General features: G+C 39.5%; 2 protein-coding genes across 7 annotated transcripts; one reads left to right on the top strand and one right to left on the bottom strand.

Moving 5' to 3' along the window:
* Window positions 1-65: 65 nt before the first annotated feature.
* Window positions 66-18,175, top strand: LOC122887591 (epidermal growth factor receptor substrate 15-like 1). Of its 5 annotated transcripts, none has more exons than XM_044220960.1 (24): window positions 66-320; window positions 859-900; window positions 1,037-1,126; window positions 1,233-1,280; window positions 1,386-1,481; window positions 1,712-1,771; window positions 1,868-1,993; window positions 2,118-2,177; window positions 2,331-2,597; window positions 4,574-4,731; window positions 5,275-5,440; window positions 5,685-5,747; window positions 7,256-7,341; window positions 8,199-8,271; window positions 8,641-8,802; window positions 9,390-9,587; window positions 10,174-10,338; window positions 10,806-10,914; window positions 11,263-11,402; window positions 11,735-11,795; window positions 13,148-13,233; window positions 13,476-13,539; window positions 15,020-15,156; window positions 16,395-18,175. In XM_044220960.1, the coding sequence occupies exons 1-24, from the start codon at window positions 294-296 to the stop codon at window positions 16,539-16,541; spliced, it is 2,631 nt and encodes an 876-aa protein (XP_044076895.1). In that variant the 5' UTR covers window positions 66-293; the 3' UTR covers window positions 16,542-18,175. The 5 variants fall into 5 exon arrangements, with proteins under 5 accessions (XP_044076895.1, XP_044076896.1, XP_044076899.1 ...); XM_044220962.1 differs by lacking the exons at window positions 66-320; window positions 15,020-15,156 and adding exons at window positions 354-430; window positions 15,891-15,907; XM_044220961.1 differs by lacking the exon at window positions 5,685-5,747.
* Window positions 18,176-19,380: 1,205 nt separating this feature from the next.
* On the bottom strand, window positions 19,381-21,938 carry klf2b (Kruppel-like factor 2b). Of its 2 annotated transcripts, none has more exons than XM_044220968.1 (3): window positions 21,592-21,938; window positions 20,356-21,262; window positions 19,381-20,216 (listed from the first exon to the last, which is right to left on the bottom strand). In XM_044220968.1, the coding sequence occupies exons 1-3, from the start codon at window positions 21,661-21,663 to the stop codon at window positions 20,041-20,043; spliced, it is 1,155 nt and encodes a 384-aa protein (XP_044076903.1). In that variant the 5' UTR covers window positions 21,664-21,938; the 3' UTR covers window positions 19,381-20,040. The 2 variants fall into 2 exon arrangements, with proteins under 2 accessions (XP_044076903.1, XP_044076902.1); XM_044220967.1 differs by having other exon boundaries at window positions 20,356-21,265; window positions 21,592-21,937.
* Window positions 21,939-23,721: the final 1,783 nt, after the last annotated feature.

Below are 23,721 nucleotides of genomic sequence, written 5' to 3'. Positions count from 1 at the left end.
CTTTAAATCAGGTTACAACCTGTCTGGTCATGTGTTTTTTTTTTCCATTAGGGCTGCGACCATGACTTATCCAGTCAGAGCTAAGAACTGGAACAATACATTTTCCCCACGTTTAATCCCTCTCAGCATCAGCCATTGCATGGTTCACTGTTTCAGTGGGCCTGTGCCCCTGGTGTGGTGACCGAGACGGTACACCAACCGGAACCCCGGTCCCCTCCTGTCTGTCGCCGCTCTTGGCCGCTCGTGCTCTCTCGGTTAAGGGGCGAGTGCGCACTCCCGAGACACCAGGAAATATGGCGGCGCTCATGACTCTCAGTCAGGTAACAACTCTCAATACCTAAAGAAAAGTCTAAAATTTTAATACTGGTTATTATCAAGTGACCGTGACAGTCGTTGTATGGTCTCACCACATTACTACTTTATAAGCTTGGTGAATATTGGCTAGTGGAACCGTATTAGCAAGCTTTGGTTGTCAACTAAGTAACATGGTTAGCTAGCGTTATGTTAAGTAAGGATAGCAAAGTTAATGTAACGTTACGTTTTAATGGAAATCGGAAGCTACTATTGCAAGGAAAGTAATAACGTTAGCAGCGCAAATTGTGCTAATAACAATAAAAACATGGCTTACCAGTAGCTAAAGATGAACAGAAAAAAAACCCTTTTAGTTAGCTAACGTTAGCAATCAAGCTGTGTTTATCTACTTTTAACGTTATTTACCTCGTACGGACTAACTGAATGACGTACAGTCTGCTAACGTTATAGCTATTTCTAGCTTTCTAACAACTTAATTTGGTGTATGTGCTAGCTGACACACTCTTATTTGTAACTTAGCTGGTTGTATTTATCTCTTGTCTCCAGTTATCAAGTGGAATCCCTGCCTATGAGAGCTATTATAGACAGGTAAGGTCGGGCTTACTGCTGTAATTTTCATTCCAGCTCTAGCGTTCATTCAGCTGAATATTATCTGTCACATAAAATCACCGAATAAACACAGTTATGGTTGCTGTATCCACTGTTTGTTACTGATTCTTTGTAGCTTGATCCGGGAAACACAGGCAAAATATCAGCTGGAGATGCAGCTCAGTTCCTTAAGAAGTCTGGGCTGTCAGACAGTACATTGGGGAAGGTTGGTTACAAACTCATGTAGCTTACATGAACACACACAAATACACAGGTATATTCAATCAATAGCACCTGAACTGTTTTGTCTTTTCTTGTCATTTATTTTTTAGATTTGGGATTTGGCAGATTCAGAAAGAAAAGGCTATTTGGATAAGCGGGTAACATTTCTCTTCTCTTGAATTTCTCAGTAGATTTCCTGTAAGTGGTAATGCTGATGTGTTCATAAAACACTGGATGTTCCTTGCTTTCTTCCTCTTTTGTAGGGTTTCTTCATAGCTTTGAGACTGGTGGCCTCAGCACAGGGTGGAAATGATATCAGCCTCAATAACCTCAACCAAAACTTATCTGCACCCAAATTTGTAAGTAGTGACTCCTGACATATGCAATATCCAATGATGTGATAGGGAACACTCTGATCGCAGAAAAACTACTTCTGTAGCTCATATGAAAAATTAATGTACATTGAATGTCTCAGAATGTGATATTGTAAGGTAAAAATTGCATCCGTCTTTTTCCCATCTTCATACAGTTGTTACTGTGTTCGTCTGCCATGCTTGTTTGTATCTTATACGCACTTCATTTTTTACAGAAAGACACTAACAGCCCAAGTGTTTTGACAACAGGACCTGACTCACAGTGGGCAATTAGGGTGAGTTGATACCATTTGTCAAGAACATTCTTGAGGATATAAGTAAATCAAGCTTGTCACGTCACCTAAACTTGAGTTTTTTTTTTTCTTCCCCAGCCTGATGAAAAAGGGAAGTTTGAGGGCATTTTTGAGAGTCTGTCCCCTGTAAATGGCCTCCTCCCTGGTGATAAAGTCAGGCCAATTTTGATAAACTCCAAGTTACCTCTGGATGTGTTAGGAAAGGTGATATTACATGTTAGAGTGATGTAACACATCACTGTTGCAAAGTCTTCCCTGACATTGCAAAGTTAACAGTTCAAAGCAACTAAATATTGTTCATTTTGCCATTTACTTAATGTTTCTGTAGATTTGGGACCTAAGTGATGTAGACAAAGATGGACACTTGGACAAAGAAGAATTCACAGTGGTAAGCTAGTGCCTTTTGTTTACTTAAAGTTTTAATGTCACTCCAGAGTAATTCTGGGAAGCCAATACTTGATCTTTAAAATCAAGAGGAAAAAAAAGAAGAAAAACATTTTAGATTAATTTCAGATTAATTATCTAATTTCCTATTTTCTAGGCCATGCATCTTGTGTATCGCACCATGGAGAAGGAGCCTGTCCCAACTACCTTACCCACTTCCCTCATCCCCCCTTCTAAAAGGAAGAAGTCTGCAGGTGCTCTGCCAGGTGCTGTGGCTGTGCTGCCTGCTCTGTCCGGGCTTACGGCTGGCCCGGCTGCTCTCAAAGAGTCCCTGCGAAGCACTCCTCCTCTGGGCAGTGGTCTTCTCCTCAGCACTAGTACTGTCAACCTCTCTCCAAAACACTCCTTTAAATCCAGCTCACCGGTATGTCGCCTCACCTGTGTTTCTCTTGAGGTGTTGATGCAGGCTTGGTGACTGCATTGATACGTCTATAAGAGATGTGCTCTTGACTAGGGTTGGGTGATATGATTAGAATTAATATAACAATATTATTAGGAATACATTTCCTATATTGCTATACATCCCAATATAGAAACTGTATGAAATACTGCACATAAAATAATTTAACTAATGTTCAGTGCAATGATATACATAACTATGATCTATGTTTTACATCAAACAACTAAAACAAAAACCTTCCATTAGCTTTTAATTACAATTCGCAATTCGCTCATTACAATTCTGTTGTCATTTAGACAACAGAATTTTGTGAAATCATAACAAGATATTTTATGAGTGAGTGTGTGCGTGTGTGTATTTTTATATATATATATATATATATATATATATATATATTCAGTGGTGTGAAAAAGTGTTTGCCCCCTTCCTGATTTCTTATTTTTATGCATGTTTGTCACACTTAAATGTTTCAGATCATCAAACAAATTTAAATATTAATCAAAGATAACACAAGTAAACACAAAATGCTGTTTTTAAATTTAAATATTAATCAAAGATAACACAAGTAAACACAAAATGCTGTTTTTAAATGAAGGTTGTTATTATTAAGGGAAAACAAAATCCAAACCTACTTGGCCCTGTGTGAAAAAGTGATTGCCCCCTAAACCTAATAACTGGTTGGGCCACCCTTAGCAGCAACGACTGCAATCAAGCGTTTGCGATAACTTGCAATGAGTCTTTTACAGCAAAAAAATAAGAAATCAGGAAGGGGGCAAACACTTTTGCACACCACTGTGTGTGTGTATATATATATATATATGATAAAAAAATTCTACTGAAAGTTAATAAGCGCCCAGCCATACTTTCTCCATTAAAAAATATGCTTTATTCTTGTAAAATAGTTGTGTCACTTCTTTAACTAGCTTTTTCTTTACAAGGTGTCCCTCAAGACACCACAAGATGTTATGCCTGCTACCTCCGGTAGTTTCACAAGTCTGCCTTACTGAATTTGTTTCAGTTTTTTTGTTTCAGATATATTGCTCTAGGTGCAGTATCATGTTGTCCAGGGTAATCTTGTGAGGTATTAGGATGTCACTTTCTGAATGTGGCTAATTATTGTCAAATACTTTAAGGTGAAAAACACTCAATCCTCTAGGAAAAAAGACTATATTTAGTTTTCCTTGCGCCTCCCTAAGTGTCACAAGGGCAGAGCCTGGCATTTGAAAGAAACCAGCATTTCACGTATTGATTATGTTCTGTTGCTAATGGGTGGACTTGTTTTGCCACATTGTTTTGAGCATTGTGCACAGCCCAGTGTGTTTCTCTCCACCTTTTTATAGCTTTATAGCTGCAGGGATTTTTCACCTGTGACTTTTGGAGAAACCGGTTTCCTTGAAAAGGAGGAGAAGCAAGACTCACACATGATCACCTGATGTGGCTGTCATGGCACTTTTTGTGATTTCCTTTTTTTCCTGTTATGCCACTTCTCTACTTTTTCTCCTTCTTTAATTGCCATTTCTCCAGATTTATATTTTCAGTGTAACTTACCCGATGCAAAAAGTCTGTCCATACCAGATTTCTCAGAACACAATTTTCTTGCATATATACTATCAATTGCATTAGCTCATTTAATTTTTTTTGTTTGTTTGAATGTGTGTGATAGGTCAGTGACAAATCATCGTGCTGTTTGTGGTAACCAGTTAAGGAAACCACAACATTTATATCCAGGGTAGAACTCTTAGCTAGTTTGGCAAGACTTGTTGGTACAGTAAATAGTATTTTTTCCTCATTGGTCACCAAGTGCAGTTCATTTTTACTTTTAACCAGTATTATCCATGACTACCACCTTTTATTTAAACCCAAACTGTTGCTCTTAAGGTTTTAGCAGATGTTGTCTCCCTCATCTGAAATGACATAAATGTTGTCTTTGTTAATTCCAGCCAGCGGTGAACTGGGTGGTACCGGTGGCTGACAGGGAAAGATATGATGATATCTTCAAGAAAACAGACACCGACAACGACGGCCTCGTTAATGGAACTGAGGTCATAGAGATCTTCATGCTGTCCAGTCTCTCCCAGACTATGCTGGCACAGATATGGTGAGATCACAGCTCAGTTCAGATTGTATTTATTTACAGATGTTTTCCCCATTACTTTCACAACACACTTTTCACATATTAAGAATAGTACAGTGGCTAAGAGAGGTCAGTGCACTGCAATTTAAGAAAACACAAGCAAATTAGGAAACACATTCACCAATTTCACAATGCATATACGGCATATGCTGGGTTTTTTTCATTTTCAAGAAAAAATGATCCCCTATATAACCAGTCTTACTAGAGCTTTTCATCATACCTGGGTTCCTGAATAGGGCTGAATCACCCACACCTATGCATATCTAGTCTCACCAGGTTTAACTCTATATCTCCATCTTGTGGACAGTTTACATCATTACATTTTCTCCAGAAGAAGATGAAACTTAAGATGCAAAAATGATTTAAGTGTGCCATATGGTGTTCCAAATGGTGACCTTTCAGAGGACATTGTTATCAGTGGACATGGACGTGGAGTGAAGTGGTATTATTTCTCGGAAAGAATGCAGTATCTTACATTTTGAGTGAAGTCTCTCCTCCTCTCTGCAGGGGACTCGCTGACACTAAACAGACGGGCAAGCTGACCAGGGAGCAGTTCTCTCTGGCAATGTATCTGATCCAGCAGAAGGCCACTAAAGGCATAGACCCTCCCTCCACTCTAACCCCAGACATGATTCCCCCATCAGAAAGGACTGCAGCTTCAGCGGTGGGCACTGTGAGTCCTGATTTTAGCCCACTGCAACCACTGCATATATTTTCAATAGCCCTATTTATTGAAATTCTTCTTATCCTCCAAATCCAAATTTGTCACTTGCATCTTTACCTTAAGAGTCTATGTTTTCCTGCTATTATATGCATTTTAAATGGTGAGTTCTCTTTTCTTGCTTTTCAGCTTTCCCTTGCAAAACTGTTTTTTTAGACTTCTGCTTTTTTGAGCTTTCTTCTATCCTGTCTAACAGAGCTATGCAGGGCTTATGTCAGCTGTGAGACCTGAACTTTCTCCACTGGTTAATATGTGCAGAGTGAGTAGTAGAGCTTTGTGTCACAAGGTGGCGCTTTTGTTCTGTCTCATTCTGAAGCATTAGGTGTAAATAGGACCATATTCCTTGTATTATGGATTAGTTTCCCAATTTATTTCCCAACATAGGAGAACACAGATTTCTTAGATCTTGTTTAACATATTGTCATGCCTTGGATTTTCTCCACATTTGTCTGTTCTAAACCTGTGTAAAACTGTGCTAAAGGCAAACACTGCCACCTGCTGCATTTTCATCATCAATGGTCTGTCACAGCAACCAATTTCAACTAATGTCAAGCTGTAGTATAGTTACTTAATAATGCATTTAACTCTAGTTAAACAAGTGTCACTTACTTTGTCACTAAGTTGTTTACAAATATAGAATATCCAGATGTAAAGATGTTACGCTTTGGCTACCAATGATTGAGGAGGCCTTTGATTATCTTTTAAATATATCTTATCTTTAAAGAACGATCATAAGATGTTTAATTTTTAAGCCAAAGAAAGGCAGGTTTCAGTTTTTCCAATGGAGATATGTCATTTTTCAATCAAATTCTTAAATTCTTCACTTTCTTGTGTAAGACCATCAAAACAGACAAAGACTTAAATTATTAAAAAGGTTGCTTGCTTTTTTCACTGTTATGGTCAATGGACACATAAACAAACATTTGGGATAAACTGCCTAAAGTGTGTAGGTTCAAATTTGATTACAAAGGCAAGGACACCTAATAAGTAACTCTAGTTAAGCCTTCCATATCAAAGAAAGCCTGGTCTTTTGTTTATTATGAACTGTTTGATGTTGTGAATAGAGTAAAATCAATTAAGCAAGAACATTCAAAGAACAGTACAAATACATACTCTTTTGTAACTCTTACACAAGTACTATCATTAAAAACAAATAGCTCTATTACACAGTTCCCTTTTTGAGGTTAAACATGAAACTTAAAGCTTTTTCCCCTCTTATTTTTTTTTTTTAAGTGTAGCACATGTTGGACCAATGCTTTAAGCGCTCATAAAAGGAGAGGATTCTGGGACACTGTGATTTTATATTGAGACTCCTCGATTTGCCAAAGGCTTGATTGATATGTTGATCACTGATATAAAAACGATATTTCACTGTAGTGTTAAACTCTTTGGTGTTCTCTTGTCTGTGTGCATTTTTCCTCATTCATGTATTGTCTGGAACTCTTGCTCCCTCCCTAGCTGTGCAAGATGTATTTCCTTCCTGTATATTTTGTTTTTTTTTAGACGTATCAGCAGGGAGGTCCTCTCTCCCCCTGCGTACCATTCATGCCCCTTCTGCTCTCTTTCTTGCTCCTTTTTATCCCCTTTTGAACTTGTCCCCTCTTTATGAATCCATTTCATCCATTTCCCTGTCCTACCTGCTGTTGTCATTCTTTTCGTCACTCTGTTCTCACCTTCTGTCACCCTCACTTCGTCTATTGTACTTTCTTACCCGACTCTCCTTTTCTCTCCTCTCTCTCACTTGTCCGTCTCTGATTCTCGCCTCAGGACAGCACCAGCTCCACGGGGTCGGCCGAGCTGGCAGGCATCAAAGAGCTGGAAGACCTCAGCCAGGAAATAGCTCAGCTGCAGAGGTGAGCCCCTGCACTCTGAGTAGCAGGAGGACAGATTAGTTTCTCTTCCTCTGAGAAAAAGAAGGGGAGGTTGCAATGAAGTAATGTTGTAATGTAATGTTAATGTAATCAAAGCTCTTATAAACTATTAGATATATTTTTGTCAAATAATGTTAGCCTTTATTTAACCAGGTGCTTTTTTTTATTCCAAGAAAGACTTATCGAAGAAAGCAGTGTCACCATGGATCCTTGCTTTGGGCTCAGAGCATATTTTTAAGTCTGAGCCAGCATTAACGCGTGGACTCAAATTATTTGTATATAACGAGAGGCAATACTCACATTATTGCAGTTGTCATGCAGGTAATCTAACATTCTTTGAAAGGTTAAATTAGAGAAAATGTAACACAATTTCCAGACCTGGAGTACTATGCCTACACTGATATACTAAATATTCTGATTTATTTTAGTGCTTCAAGACTGCATATTGTCACAAAGGTCATGGAAGGAATACTGATCAAATGGTTGCAACAGATACCCATCTTTTGCTGTTTCCTTAATGTTTATTTTTCTGGAGATCCCTCCACATCATGCCAAAAGCAGCATCAAGACAACTTTGAACCATTTCTTTTCCCATGCATGCTGAAGTTTACCACATCAGGACAATTTATAAAGTGTCAAGTAAAGTGACCATCAAGTGGAATATATCTTTCATACAATTTACTAATGTTTTTGCCACTCATCGCATTATGTGGGAAAACCCCATCATTCTGTTTTTCAAGCATGTTAAAAAAAAACCACACAAAATAACAGGCTTTGTTTGGAAGTAATAATACCATTTGTTACTTACCTTGCTCTTCTCCCATTTTGTTCACCTATAGTGAGAAATTCATTCTGGAGCAAGAGATAAGGGAAAAGGAGGAAGCCATCAGAAAACAAAATAGTGAAGTTCAGGTAAGGCTGCACCAATATAATTTTCAAGTCGTCCAAAGTGTTGTATGTTTTGAGATCCATTCAAGAAGATTTGTAACTTAATTACTATGATGTATATATTAGATACAATACATGTGGAGGGGTAACAATAATTATATGCCGTTTACTCATTAGTCCCTTGCTGATTCCCACCCAAATTACATAATTTGGAGATAAACCGGTTTGAGAGTTAATAGCTGAATAAAGATGATACTCAGTAGGTGCATCATGCAAACACCTGTGTGTGTGTGTGTGTGTGTGTGTGTGTGTGTGTGTGTGTGTGTGTGTGTGTGTGTGTGTGTGTGTGTGTGTGTGTGTGTGTGTGTGTGTGTGTGTTTGGCGGACCCTCAGGACATGCAGAATGGCTTGGACAGGGAGAGCAACAGCCTGCAGGACCTGGAGTCGCAGAAGCAGGATGCCCAAGAACGTCTGGAGGAGATGGACCAACAGCGCTCCAAGCTGGAGGGAATGCTCAATGATGTCAAGCAGAAGTGTCAGGAAGAGTCCCAGATGGTTAGATACGTGACTTATTAAAACAACATGGACATATTAAAACAAGAAATGCTGTTGTATTTTGTATTGTGCTTCTGGTGACATGGCAATAGACATGCACATTATCTTTTGGTGCAATCTTTTTATGCTAAGTGTATAATGCTTTGATATTTTTGGCATGCGATACCAGATGTCAAGTAATGAGGTCAGTTGAGGTCAAGGTTTGTTTAAAGGAAAATGCTCCACTTTATTACTTTTATCTAAGTCATTGAGTGTTTTAAAATACTGTAGCTGTTTGTGTTTTGCTTACTTGGATTTTTGGGGAAATGATATACATGTTAGGAGGTAATGCATTGCATTGCTGATTCTTTTGAGGCCAATAAGTAAAAAGTATTTTTAAAGTAAGTATAATAAGGACCACCATCTAACTGTAATGCCAACCTTTGTATTTTTCTTGCATCCTCCTGAGAACAAACTTTAAAATACCACTGCTGTCCTAATAAAAAACCCAAGTCTGATATATAGTAGTAAGATACAGCTATTAAACTGTTACACAATTGATGAGTGTACAAATATAATAAAACCTTTTTCCTGCTTTCACCCTCCAGATCTCGTCCCTGCAGAGCCAGATCCGCTCTCAGGAGACCGACCTTCGGAGCCAGGAGGATGAACTGAGCCGCACCAAGGTGGACCTGAGCAGGCTGCAGGAGGAGGAGGCCCAGCTGGAGCAGAGCCTCCTCTCTGGTCGTATCCAGCTGGACAGCATCGTTAAGTCGCTCAAAACCACTCAGGAAGAGATCAACCGGGTCAGTGTAGACAGAGTACAGGACTACAGGTTACTTATGGATGTTCTGCCACTTTTGACCAATAAGCTGATCTCAGTTTTGTGTGGCATAAAGGTTGGGGTTAAGTTGTGAAGTTGCAAGGATTTTTGAGTTGATACAAATTAAGCTCTGGATATCCAAACATAATAGCGACTTCCCTGTGGAGGTAGGTTTGTATATTTATGTACTGTCTGTGGAATTTGTATTGTTTTGCTGGCGATGTTTTTTTATAACACAGCAATCTGATCTCACTTAAAATTTGGAAATATTAGTTTTACTTTTACTTCCATGACCATTGTGCTAACGTATTTTGCATGCTTGGAATCACACTGAAGTGAAACTGTTGTATCATGTAGTGTGTTAATTCTACTTTACTGCTATTGCTTTTAAATTACTTTTTTATTTGAAAATGTGGCTTAAATTCATAGTGGCTTACCCATTTCTGCCAGGTGGGAAATTCTCCAGTGTTGAACAGCTCTGAAACGTGTTAAAAAGAGACAATAAAGGAAATCCAAGCAATATATTTGATGGAATCAGATATGGATTAAATAGTTCTTTGTGTTTTTAGGCTCGCAGTAAGCTGTCACTGATCCAGGACAGCCAAAAGGAGATGACCAAGACCATTGAGCAGTACAACAGCTCTTTGAGCGACATCAACGGAGGAAACTTCAGCAACCTGCCGGACTTAAGTGAAGGGTTTGCTGAGAAGGAAAATGGAGGTTTCAGAAGTACGGTGAGTAGATCATGAATATATCCTTTTTTTTTTCTCCACAAGAATTTAGCTTAGAACCCAGAAACTTTAATTGCCTTCCCCCCTAATGATCTTTGTTTCAATTTTTATTCCTACCCCTTAAATTAAAACACTTTTCCTAATTCCTAATTTGCCTGTTTCATGGCTATTCAGATGGATGAGGAATACAAATGCAAATATGAAACCTTTTTTGTTACCCACTTTTGTAGTCCCAAAGGTTTTTAGTTTCTGCATTATATTTCTGGTGGAAACGGCCCTTATGCCATACATTACCACATTTTTTGGGGGGGGAGGGTTCAGTTTATTTAGAAAATGAACCAGCTGTTTTTCAAACTGGCTCACTGTGTTTTGCTGTACTATAGTTACAGACATCTGTTTTTTGTGCATAGTCAAGACTTAACTATTTATACATGTATTGATTTGGTTTTTTTTCTGCATTTGTTTATCAGGATGACTCTTTCAAGTCAAAGATAGCCATGTTCAACAGCAGCAGTATTAAGGAGCCTCCAGCAGACCCCTTCCAGACAGAGGACCCCTTCAAGTCCGACCCCTTCAAAGGTCTGAATACCTTCTTATATCTTTTTCTCATTTACTTCTGTATTTCTGTAAGGATTGGGGTTATTTCCTGCCCTGCCAGCTGTTGCTTGCTGGTAATCACCTGCACTCATTTTGTGCCCCTGTGAATAAGTATTTCCACTAAATACCTGAAATGTACCTACATTAAAGATGCCAAATTGTGGTGTTTTAATGAAATGGAAATGTTTGTTGTATGTTCCAATCTGTTGGAATTCATGCTGTGGAAAAAATCAAAGAAATCTCTTATTTCTTTTTAGAAGCTGAATATGATTGAAGTCCACACCCATCCACGACATTCGGTCTCCTCTCACTGTCTTGTCCTTTTCCTAGATCCATTTGGAGGAGATCCTTTCAAAGAAAGCGATCCCTTCAAAGGCACCTCATCTGAAGATTTTTTTAAGAGAACAGACAAGTCAGACCTGTTTGGATCCTCAGACCCCTTCAGTAGAAAACCCACGCCACCAGCAAAGGTATCGAACCTTTTCTTTTTACCACTTAATTGATGTTTGTCAGAAGTGCTGATCATGGTTCTTTTGTTTGCAACATGAAGGGAAAACCAATGCTCTTTTGTCAAAAGTTCAAAATGATATTTCATTTTCTATGTTTAATGACCTGCTATAGTTGTCAGTGCTGATAGAAACAAGCTCTGACGTGTCTTCACTATTGTAGATAACTGGAAAAGCAAACCAGTACTACAAAGAGATTTTCTACTGGTTATACTGACATGGTCAATGTGTGTGTGTGTGTATCTTTTGAATAGCTTGCTTACTGTACTTGTGCTTTGCTTCTTTGTTTTTCTCAGCCAAGCGCCTTCAGCAGTGGTGACCCTTTCACATCAAACAGCCCAAAACCAAAGGATTCAGGTACGCTGCTGATCACAAGCATTATAGGATGTCCGTACATAGAAAGAGATTTTACTCTGGGGCTAGTTCTTTCTGGACTTCTTGCCTTTATATTTTTGCAAATAGTTTCTCAGATTAGCCTTTATTGTTTTTCCAATTTTCTATATTATAGTACATACTTTGCACACAAAATTAGAACAAGTTGACAAAGATTCAATATTTTTATGTTCTTTTCAGTTTTTTGAAGATGTAGGTTGTATATTTTCTTCTGTCTTATTGCAATTACTGTAGTCAGGAAGGTAAGATGTGATGGTACTGCAGTAGAACGTACTGTACGTTGACTTCTTGCCATGTCACTTTGTCAAATAAAAGCGCAAATGCATCATCCCTGTACTGAATACGTGCAAATTTTCCATGTGACTCTCTCTATTAACTGACATCTGAACGTGAAAGAATGTTCTAGTTGTGAAATACGTCTCAAAGAGTCATTCTTTGCCATTCTGGGTGACGTGTTAGAATTAGATTTTATTTTTGGGGGCATCAGGGGCAAACAATTTTTACTCCCTGTGGCTTCAATTTTTCCTGTGGTTTAGGGCTATTTTTAGTCGAGTACCTACGCATTTAACTACTGGCCAACTAAAAATACTCCCCCTACCCTGGAAAAACAGGAGGCTTGCAGGAGCCAAACATAACAGAAACTGTGACTGCTGGTCCTGCTCAACTAGAATACACTGCCACTCCTTTAACCAGTTCTCTGCTGCCTCTGTCCTGTCTTTATATCTGCTGCTATTGAACTGCTCTGCCTCATTCGGTACGGAAGTTGTTTTAAGTTAGTGGCTACCTCTGGTCAATGCTCTGCCATGCTACACACCTTCAGAAGAACACAGAGGCAACTGTAGGCCTGAGCTGAGTTACTGTGCGTAAAAGAAAACACTGCATACTTCACATGAATGGGGTCTCTTGTGGTTGCACACTCACAACAAACATTCTATTACAATGTTTTGTTTTTTCACTGTAACCATCTGCAGTTAGCTGTTTTTTTTCATTAAGTGCCATACCACTGAGCTTCAAAACAACCCAGGCACAGTTCTGGTTAACAGTACACCAACTGACGCCTTTAATTAGCTGATCAGATGCATACATCAGGTTAAACAAAACCTCTGCTTTCCAGGTTTTTGCGAAATTTCATGGAAAATTAAACGGTCATGCCACTTTCCCCTCTCTGAAAATAGCATGCAGGCCCTTTCAGAATAAGCAAGATGCAAAGATGATTTTGAATGTGTGGTTTGGGGTTGAACTTCATTATAGTTTCTGGCTCTTTCCATAAACTTATTCAAATGTTCCAAATGCATTTCAATGTCCTCTTGTCACAGATGTGTTTGGGACAACAGACCCCTTTGGAAACAACTCTTTTGGAAGCAAGGGGGGTGGATTTGCCGACTTTAGTCAGATGTCCAAGGTAAGCTCTGGAGACTGTTGGAGTTATGAATCAGTTGCACCATAAAGCATCATTTTCCACTTAAGCCGTAGAAAGCTGTGTTGTTAATTTTACTCTCATCATGAGTGATTTCTTATTTTCCTGCCAATTTATCACATTTATGAAAACTGTTTCTCTGGTATGAGGCCAGAGGCTTTAGATATTGGCTGACATTTCTGTTGGAGTTGAAGGATTTCTTTGTCTTTTCCCTTGTGTGTGAACAGAAGTCAGACAACCCTGTGCTCCCATCAAAGAAAAATGTGCCTAACCGACCTGCACCTCCCTATGGTAAGCCCAGTCTGTGTGTGTGTGTGTGTGTGTGTGTGTGTGTGTGTGTGTGTGTGTGTGTGTGTGTGTGTGTGTGTGTGTGTGTGTGCTTGAACATGACTGTGCTTGCAGCTTAACTTGACATTAATGGTTCAGTGATTTTCATGATTAGCATGTAATGTTGCTTTAAACCAGCTGAAATTAATACTGTTTATCATGCCAAAGTTGTCAGTACTACATTATAAGATGTTTCATTTGCTCTTTGCCATTTTTAATGGTTGCAACTTGTCACAGAAATGTAATGGCAGTAACATCGAGGTAATGATTGTAACTGAATGTTGTCTTACTAAAAAGGCATTTTTGTGCTCTTATGGTATGCGGAAAAAAACGACTTCCCTGTTGAGCTGTGAAGGTGCAGAGAAAGTATTTTTTTCTTTTGAAGTTGTAAACAGGAAAGCTGTTGGTGGAGTACTGTGGGTTTACAGAGTGACGTGCCCTTGTTAGTGGTATTAAGACATTCATGTATTTTTGTCTCCAACAGTTGAAATAGCCAGTGCAGTGTTAAGTTAAACTTGTGAATAGTGTGACAAGACTGAGAGCTATTTTTTTTCCTATGCCTTTTTAGATGCATTTAGGCTCATGTTCATCTTATTTTTCTGTGTATGTTCACACCGTCACCCAATACTCACAGGCCATGCCCAGAACGTGCCCTTCCGCTGTGACCTTGCACATATTCTTTTAGCAGAAGCCACAGCGTGGGAAAGTTGGTGTTCCCCTTTGCTTTACCACACGGAGAGGGGTAGAGATGAGTGGCCACAGTTAACCAGCAAGCTAGCTCCAGAGATGTGCCTCATACAAGATGGGGAAGTGAGAAGCCCACTCTCACTAAAGTCATGGGCTGTTCTGAATGTCTCCATCACAGGGACAGTTGCACAACAAATTTTAGTCCAGTTAGAAGGTGTAATTTAGCTTTTTGCCTACAGTTGTGTTGCAGCAACTTTTCAGGCATTTGTTAATGCAAGTATAATGCATTGTTTGTTGTTTTAATAGAGCAATATTTAGACCCACAATATTTAAAGTTGGAATTGCCTTGACATGAGTCAGATGAATAATTATGGCCACATTATTATACCGTCAATATATGAAATGTGTTCAAAGCTTACTGTAGACAAGGGTGGGTCCGTCTTTTACAAGGATGTGTTCCAAAAAAGCCACACTTTGCTTGTTAAGCTTCAATGCATCAGTGAGCCTTACTCAAAAAATGTGGTTAACACCTTTTTTGAACCAATATCGCTTTCCCCTGGGTGACTACTCTGCATGCCATCAGCTTAATGCTGTTGGCTTCCGGTGATGATTTAGCAACACAATATTACACATCAGCCTTTTTAAAGTGTGTGCATTTTTCCCATGGGGCAACCAGTTGTTAGCAAATGATGTGAAGGCCCTAAAGTGTGTTATCTTACAGGGATTTGGTATTTATTTAAATGTCTTCCTTCTCCAGTAGGTATGCTCAGTTTGACTTCACCATTGCCGTTCCAGAACATTTGCTCCACAGCAGACAGTAAAGACTCTTTTGTTACGACACACTTGAGTAAAGCATCCAAAGACTGTCCTGTGGGTTCTGCAGATTTGGGGTCTGTAAGTGTAGTCTACTTACAGTTTTATGTTGGGTCAAGTCATCTGTCTGCATGAACTGATGATTTCACACTTCAGATTGTAGAGCTGAAGGCTCGGAGGTGTCAGCTGTCTGCAACTGGGCCTCGTTCTCTTAGCTTTCCCTCACAGTGACTTTAGCAAGCGATCTTACTGGCTGTTGACTAACAACTGACAAAACATCTGAGAGCTTTTTAAGGGTTTGGTGTGGAAGGAAATTCAATGTTTACATGACTGACTTGGACAGTCCCCGTACTTGTGTCTGTCTGGTCAATTGTTGCCTCCGACCGCCAGGTAAAGGGGCTTTTGCATGCTTGCTGTTGTCTCTGGCTTCAGCCTTTGACAGGAAGTCTTGATTTATACACTTTAGTGAGTTAGTGAACTTGCCTGGTCAGGTAGCAGTCAAGGAGCATTTTTCAAGTCTTGAAGTACAAGCTTAAAGCTTATTTGCTGTCAAAGCATGATATGCCTAGAAGCAGAGCACAAGAGAGTAAATCTGCCTCTTTGTCCTCCGTCTTCCGCTTCTTTGCCATCATGTATAGCCCAGCGGCTGAGCGTGCTCTCAAGTGGAGAGATGATGCATGGCAGCTTTTTGTGTCTGGTTTCATATGACATGACATACATTTATTTTATCCCTCATGCCAGCATGACAGTTGTGAAAGGGATTTGTGTTTTTTTTTATATCGAGCTCTGTATTGTAATTTTTGTTTTTCTGCCAGGATCTGAATATTTCAAGGTAAGACTGTACAAGGGTGTGGTGGTCAATCCTTTGCATGTGAAAAACCTGTCCGCACTGCATAAGCTTGAGTATGGTGATTCATGAGCACAATTATTTTCAATAAATATCCAATTGATCCAAGCACTGAATGTTTATGGGAAATATGTGACCAGCAATTTATGGCACTAGCATATCGGTGTATTGTGTAGTAATCTTTTTTTTTAAGCTTTTAGTGTTACTTTCTTGTTGTTTTTTTCATGACGTACAAGTGAAATCTAAACATCTATATTTTATGCATTTGTCTTTCTCAATTCACTGCCATATAACAAATCCTTTCAGTTATGTTTGACGTAGTTTTTGACGTTCTGCCTTAGATTTGATTTAAAATTTGCATCCACCGTTAGTTTTACATCTTGCTTTCGCCTAGTAAGCTCTCTTAGTTTTGACACTTCAACCTGCATCTCTGCGTTTTTGTCCAGATCTAATGTTTGTTTGTCTGCTTTAGTTTGGAAGTGAGATCCAGCAACTGGAGTGGGCCAAGCGTGAGAGCGAGCGTGAGGAGCAGGAGAGGCTGAGGAGGCTGCGGCTCCAGGAGCAGCGGGACCTGGAGCTGGCCATCGCTCTCAGCAGGGCCGACATGCCCAGCTCCTGACCAGGCATGCCCCCACCACAGCTTCATCCTTCTGCCTTACAGTCCTCTCCTTCCGCAAGCTCATGACAACAGCACCAACACTAGCCCGACATGACTAGCTGCCCCTGTTACCAGTTTGTGTAAGAGACCAGTGTTTCTCCAGCCATGACTGGACTCATGTTAAATGACTCCACATTTAGCAACCAGTTAAGGTTCATCGCTCCCAAACTACATGGCAACTATAATCAGGGACAATACAGAGCCACTAGATTTAAGCCTGGCTTCATCCTGCAAGAACATAGCGATTTAATGAAACCCAAACCAGCAGGGTACTTGACGACAACCTACATCTAGCTCCATATCTTGTTATGGCTAATCACCCTGACTTATCCAAAAGCCTTTCTGTTGCAAGAAAAAAATAACCTTTTAAGAATATTTTACTGTTTTATTTATATGCAAAAGCAATGAGTCTGTGGTGTATGAAGTACTTGTACAATGTGCTGTATAAACTGTTTTTATATAACCTTTAATTACTCAGAAAAAATTCACATTGAAAGTCAAACCATATACGCTAACTGCTCTGTTGGCCTATGATTGAGTTTGTCCAATTTCAAATTTTTTTTTTTTTTTTTTAAAGAAACTCCTTCATGTACTGTAAATATTGTTGGATGATGGTTTTATATACAAGCCTTGGAAGAGTGGAGTCAATCTTTAAAAAACAAACCTGTCTTAAAGGACTGGAGCTTAGTGATCAGATCACCAATGGCATGATTTATATTTTTATTTCAAATGTTACAAGTGTTTCTTGCCATTTATGCCCGCATATCAACTATTTATGGCCTTAAAGTACATGGACTGAAGAAATGTTTGAATATAATCAAACCATCAACAGGGATATACATGTCAAAGTAAAAATACGATGTTTTGGGAATCCCTGCTCAGCATTTTAGTCCTAATATAGCTTTGGTTAAATATGATTTGGCCCCGTTTCATCGGTCACCTCTTGTGTATATACAATAATTCAGATGCTAGCGATAATCATTGAAGTCTTCCTTTCTTATGAACAAAGTTCAGTCCACCCCGAGCACTATTGCACCATCTCTCCTATGTCAACAGCTTGTGTTTATCATTGGGTGCGTTGTTGTAACGGCCAAACAACTTGCACTCCCATACAACTAAAAGCCTCTATAAATTGGAAATAGTGTAAACCTACATTGTTTATACTGGTGCTGTTACACTTAGCCTTGTCCTTTTTACTTCTTCACACTACCACTGATGCACAGTTACATCTACGTCCAACTTTTTGCCTTTCTCTCAACCCTCATATCAACCATTGGATCTTTTTTTTTTCTGTGGATTTCTGTTCATTAATGTCTTATGATCCAGTTTGAGGAAATTAGTTTAAATGCCTTAAAATATTGCATCCTCGTAATTATATAACACTAATCAGGTTTATTCGGCACATAATGTATGCACTGTATATTCCAGAGTTTACTGGACATGTACAGAGTGACAGCGCCTTATTTATCAACATATCAACATTGCAAAATGTAATATTGCACTGTATGTATGTGAATATAAACGAATCTCAGAGTTTTGAGTTTCTTAAAACTGTAATAACTTTTAATTGAATAAAAGTGATTTTTAACATTTCAGGGACAAGGTAAGTCTTGTTGTATAAATCAAATAACGTACCAACGACTGCAGAAAGAAGTGACCCAGCTACATGTCACAGCAGGTCATAAATAGTTTGCTTGTAAAATAAATGTATCTGCGATTAATATAAAATGTACATACTGTAGATGGCCTCGAGGAACAGTAGCTCAGCATTGCGCAGACATGGTGTGTTATTAAGGGGGACCGTTATCAACTCCATTCTTAGATCTTAATTTGATGCTTGTAAAAAAAACTATCTCATCAAAAAAATGTACAGATAATTTTATGATGGATTGTTTACATCTTGTAGTTCTGCATTGATATTGGAACAAAAAAAGTGAAATGAGAGTGATACATTTGCATCTACCACTGCAGATATTTTTAGCTCGTGTACTTCCTCTTTTTAAAAAAATATTTAGATAAATTCTAATAAAGTGTTGAACAACGCGTCTAAGTCAAATTCGGTACGTACATTTTATTGTTATGGGTGGATTTAAGATATAACGAACTGTGTGACAGCACTTGATGAAAAGCATCATTTATCAAGTTATTTTTAAAGTTTTAAAACTGTCAACATTTTGAGAGAAGAGTATTGTGTCACTCACCAACGACGCATTTGAAGAGAAATGTTTAATATTTATCTACTTTTTAAAATGCCATCTGGCTTTGATACATCAACTCAATGCAGCCTTTGATGCGGGAGAAACAAATGCTCACTGACACCATGCAGACATAAAATGCACGGACTCAGATACTTTGAAACTGCAGTGACTCTGTGTAATTGTAGTATTAAGGCCCTTTGATGTCCTACTATAATTTCTACCCATCAGAAAGGGAGTCTAAGGGCTCCCTGATGATGGTTTGCTGTGCCCCTCTGTCCAGACGGCTCCCAGCTCACTCTGTAATTATGGAAATGGAGTGTTTGTATTTATAGGCTAAGCCCACAAGCGGCTGCCCTTCTCTGTCTTGCAGCTGCAAAACATCACAGTGGAAATCAAGTGCCCATGTTTTAAATTAAAGAGAGTATACAATGGCAACATGTATAACCTATTCAGTATAACTCTGATGGTCTGCAGGTCTGCTGCATATCCTTAGACTGGTTGTAAGCACGGTATGAAACCTGTTGATGAGTGGGTGGAAGTGGTGTGAACAAGATGTATCTGGCTAAGCATGCATGAAAAGTAAAGAGTTCACCAGTCAAAAGTGCAATTTCATTGTTTTTAATATTTACAATAAATACATTACAGTATAAAATCCATGTACATATTTATATAAATTTAAGTGAAAAATAATGCACAAGACATCAAGCCCTGATAGTGAACAGAGGGATTGGATCCAAGAGTTTCACACAAGGAGAAAACATCAACTCCAAATAGGGAGAAGCCATCAAATAAAACAGTTCAGGCCATTCAGACATTGAGGCAGTTTAAATAAAACATTGTCTTTGCACATGTTAAGCAACTGTATGTGCATCTTACTCCTGTCAACAAGAACATGTACTATTTTGTGGCCATGGTGTTCTGTCACGAAGAGTTTTACAGTAGCACAGTCAAAGAAAGGCACTTTTGTGTCAAACACAGCATTCCAGTTCTGTCAAAGAAGAGTAGTATATACAGGGCCAGCCCCTTCTTGGTCTGCCTGCTCTAAAGCAAACAAAGCTTTTCTAAAGCTTGTATAGAACCAAAGTAGTACCAGCTACGTTATTAGAAAATAACACAAACTTTTAAATTCAATATTATGTAAAAAAAAAAAAAAAAAAAAAAAGACCTTGGTCATGTGGAGAACAATTTAAATAAAAAAAATACATCAGTTTAATCACAATAAAAATACCCCCCATGAACCCCAAGTCCTTATGTGGGCTCCTTCACATGTGTCTCTTCATGTGAAGTGCCAGGTGGTCAGACCTGGAGAAGGCGCGTTCACACAGGTGGCACTGGAAGGGCCGGTGTCCTGTGTGTTTGCGGAAATGACGGGTCAACTCGTCGGAGCGGGCGAATTTCCATCCACAGCCTTCCCAGCTGCAGTGGTACGGCTTCTCACCTGCGAGGACAGAGAAATGGGAGATTATTAGCATGTGCTGAAAGGCGAAACATGTTTGTTTTTTTTTAAACTATGCACGCCGGTGTGTAATTGCGCACACACACGTTATTTATCATGAAGGGTAAGGGCTCAAACTTACCGGTGTGAGTTCGGAGATGTGCCTTCAGGTGTGAGCTCTTGGTGTAGGTTTTTCCGCAGCCAGCGAAGGTGCAGGTGTGCGTGGCTGTGCGCTTCCGCGGCCATGTGCGCCGACCTCTCTTGGGTTTGGACTCCAGCAGCTCCAGGGGAGATGAGGGCGGTGTGAGCATCACCCTCTGCGCGCCTGGCTGCAGGCTGAGACCTTCATCGTACATGCCAAAGGCAGTATGTGGAGCGTGGTAAGACATCTGCATCTGGGGCGCCTGAGGGTGGTGCGGGAAACCCGCCGGTGTGTGATACTTCTGTGAGAAGTTCATGGGCTGGCACAGCTGTGCCTGGCAGTCCGAAGCTCCCTGGTCATCGGGGCTGAGAGGCGGGGTCATATTGCTGGCTGCCCGCGGGGAGATGGCCACCCGCGGCTGCTCGAAGGACATCATGCACGAAACGTTCCCTTCTTGCTTGATTTTGCTGCAGCTTTGAGGCACCATGCCCAAAACGGGACCATAACCGTCCATGGGAGGCTCCACTTTGATGTCCTGGCGGGGAAAAGGCACTGTGTTGACATAAAATCCCCCCTGAATACCAGGGTTGCGTGTAATGCCATAATTGTTGGGTCCTTCTGAGCGGAGCAGCTCTGTCATGAGGCTGGCGCCGTACGGGGGCGGCGGGGAGCGGTGGTCATCTCCTGGGTAGGATGGCACCGAATTTCCCGTCGTGTACATGCTGGGGTCAACTGTGCCCACAAATTCCGCCGCGCTGTCTGAGCCAGTTGTGTTGGCGAGAATAAAATCCAGATCCAAGTAATTACTCAGATCCTCGTCGTCCTTTCTGCTGTGATTGTCCAGGTTGTGTACCATTTCAAGCATGGAGCAGCTGGTGGAGACTAGTTTGTCCATCTCCCCTTTCCACTTCTGAAAGAATACGAAGATATGATTAGATATAAGTATAATGTTGCTGTAATATAAAATACTGTATGAGAGATTGCAGGTGATATCCAACTGAACAAGTAATTCAGCCTAATACTGAGTTTTATTTTCTTAAAATAAGGAAATAAGTTATTTTTTCTTGTTTTTCTAGAGCAAATAAATTAGTTCAAGCAACTTTACAATATATTAATATTGCAATGTTCCTAATCAAAACTGGTGAAACAAAGTGACAAATATAATCCAACTCACAAATATCCACAGATTTTAAAACATAAAACTCTTGTATTATTGATTTTTTTTTTTAAACTTACGTTTTCCCAGGTTCGCTCTCTTTGGTTTGAGAATGTCGAAAATGACGGTAGCATCACTCCGGATAAGGCCATCGTTTGGTGAAATAATAACTATCTCTTGTCAAAGTCGCGTTGTGTTAAGCGGCAGCCGCACCAGAGTCTGTGCGCTTATTTCACTGTCGCCTCTCCACAACTGCTCTCCAAAGACATGAACAAGTTTAAAAGTGGTAGGAGGTCCTCCAAACCTTATAATGCTCTAACCCGAGTACGCCTAGCCAATTGTGAGAGCTCAGGAAACAACGTAAAGTTTGGTAAATTTAGCTCTTTATAAAGCGGCTCCTGCAGGCAGCGGGGCTCAGTGCGCTGTATGACAGGCAGCGCAGCGCAGAGGAGCCTATAAAGTGCAGGACCTCCCCCATGGGCTGACGCTAACGCTCAACAGACCAACCCACCTGAGCTAGGGTTGGAAAAAAGTTGCTGGCAAATTGCAAACACACGGACAATATAGCAACCATAGATACTTACGTAATATACTGAAAAGAACAAGCCTAATGACATAAACTGCTGGAGGCCAAGCCGCACCAACATCATAATATAAAGGCTGTCAGTACTTCAGTTAATAATCACAACACAAAGAAGATATGGCTTTTTTGATGAACAGTAATAAAAATATAATTAGATTCAGAGTACTGGGTTAAAACTCTGGAAGGAAAGACAGGGAACTAAGAAATGCTCTTTAATAAAAGGCAGGCTATGCTGAGATTATGGCACAGAAATCTAATAGCACTTGACACAAAAATGTCCCAAAATTTACATGGAGTTGTTTCTGTAAATTCTTCCATGTGATTGCATCATTTAATCTCAGGCTTCAAAATACATTTGTGTGTTGGTTTTCTCTCCTTTATAAGGACAAAAGCTCTAAAAGCAATTCTGTACTCCCTTCAAACTGTCAAATTGGTGTCTATAAAAGTCTCTATAAACGTTTTGTGTATTTAAAAAAACATGTGAGTTTAAAATAATGCAATATACTGTATATACAGATAAAGATATTTTCTGCTGTATGTGTTGCTGCCTACCTGTATTTCGCGTCTCTCGCTCTCGGCTCATTATCATTAATGGAAGATGGTTTTGTTCGCTCACAGCAGGTTTGTCCAAACAGGCGCCAGGGTCGCCTGAAACGGTTTTCATGGCTTTTTAACGCTCTAACAACTCGTGATGTAAACATAATTTAAGTTAAAGTCCCATTCAGGTGTAAATGACGGACGAGGGGGCTGCGGTGTCGATTGGAGTCAAATTTGCATCACAAGTCTTGTCTGCTTGTTGCTGTTTCTGCTGAGGGGTCTTATTTCTGACGTAAAGACAGTCAGATTGTTTTCTCAGCAGGAATCCTCTGACTCCAGAGGTCATTAGGCCAACTGTAACTCTGCACTTTGTATCAGTTTTAAATCCTTAATAAATGCAAAAATATATTGTTTCTTGATGCAAAGTCACTCACCTGAACTTGAATTTTGATCTAGATTTTAAGATCATCCTTGCATCCTTCTGCACATCACTTCCATAAGCAATAGAATACATAATGTATGCATCTTCTTCTTTTCTTTTCGGCTGTTCCCTTTCAGGGGTCGCCACAGCGAATCATGTGCCTCCATCTAACCCTGTCCTCTGCATCCTCTTCACTCACACCAATAAAAATCCCAAATAAATAAAGAATATCTAAAATGATAAATAAAGGCACCACAATCAAAGAGGTCTACACTTGTTCTGCATTTATTTCAGTTTTATTAAATCCCACAATCATCAGCAGTGGTGTATTCAGGTCCTTTACTTATGTAAAATTAGCAATACAACCTGTAAAAAGTAATGCATTCAAAGTTTCTCTTGAGTTAAAGTATTATCCACAAAATGTATTAAGTATCAAAAGTAAAAGTACTCGTGTAGGCAGAATGGCCCTGTCAGCATTACATTTTTATACTTTCTAATATTGGATTATTATTACTGATGCATTCACCTGTAAGCAGCCATTTAGGTTATCCTTTCGTGGAGCTAATTTTTACTATGTTATATATTGTTGGGATTGTTTAATCTACTTTAACGTTTTATCTTGATCTGCCCAGAAAGAAGTATCTGTCTAAGATGTTCAGTAATTTTCTC

This window comes from Siniperca chuatsi, linkage group LG13 (assembly GCF_020085105.1).
Source record: "Siniperca chuatsi isolate FFG_IHB_CAS linkage group LG13, ASM2008510v1, whole genome shotgun sequence".
Lineage (NCBI taxonomy): Eukaryota > Metazoa > Chordata > Actinopteri > Centrarchiformes > Sinipercidae > Siniperca > Siniperca chuatsi.
The sequence above is the reverse complement of the archived record's forward strand: the minus strand, read 5'-3'. Positions and strand labels throughout refer to the sequence as shown.

Excerpts from the sequence above, each read along its gene's own strand:
- klf2b (XM_044220967.1), bottom strand. The coding sequence starts at position 21,663 with ATGGCCTTATCCGGAGTGATGCTACCGTCATTTTCGACATTCTCAAAC. Across the intron at positions 21,266-21,591 it reads GAGAGCGAACCTGGGAAAAC|AAGTGGAAAGGGGAGATGGA; the intron begins GTAAGTTTAAAA and ends GTATTCTTTCAG. Across the intron at positions 20,217-20,355 it reads ACATCTCCGAACTCACACCG|GTGAGAAGCCGTACCACTGC; the intron begins GTAAGTTTGAGC and ends CTGTCCTCGCAG.
- LOC122887591 (XM_044220960.1), top strand. The coding sequence starts at position 294 with ATGGCGGCGCTCATGACTCTCAGTCAG. Across the intron at positions 8,272-8,640 it reads AACAAAATAGTGAAGTTCAG|GACATGCAGAATGGCTTGGA; the intron begins GTAAGGCTGCAC and ends GCGGACCCTCAG. Across the intron at positions 13,540-15,019 it reads CCGACCTGCACCTCCCTATG|TAGGTATGCTCAGTTTGACT; the intron begins GTAAGCCCAGTC and ends TTCCTTCTCCAG.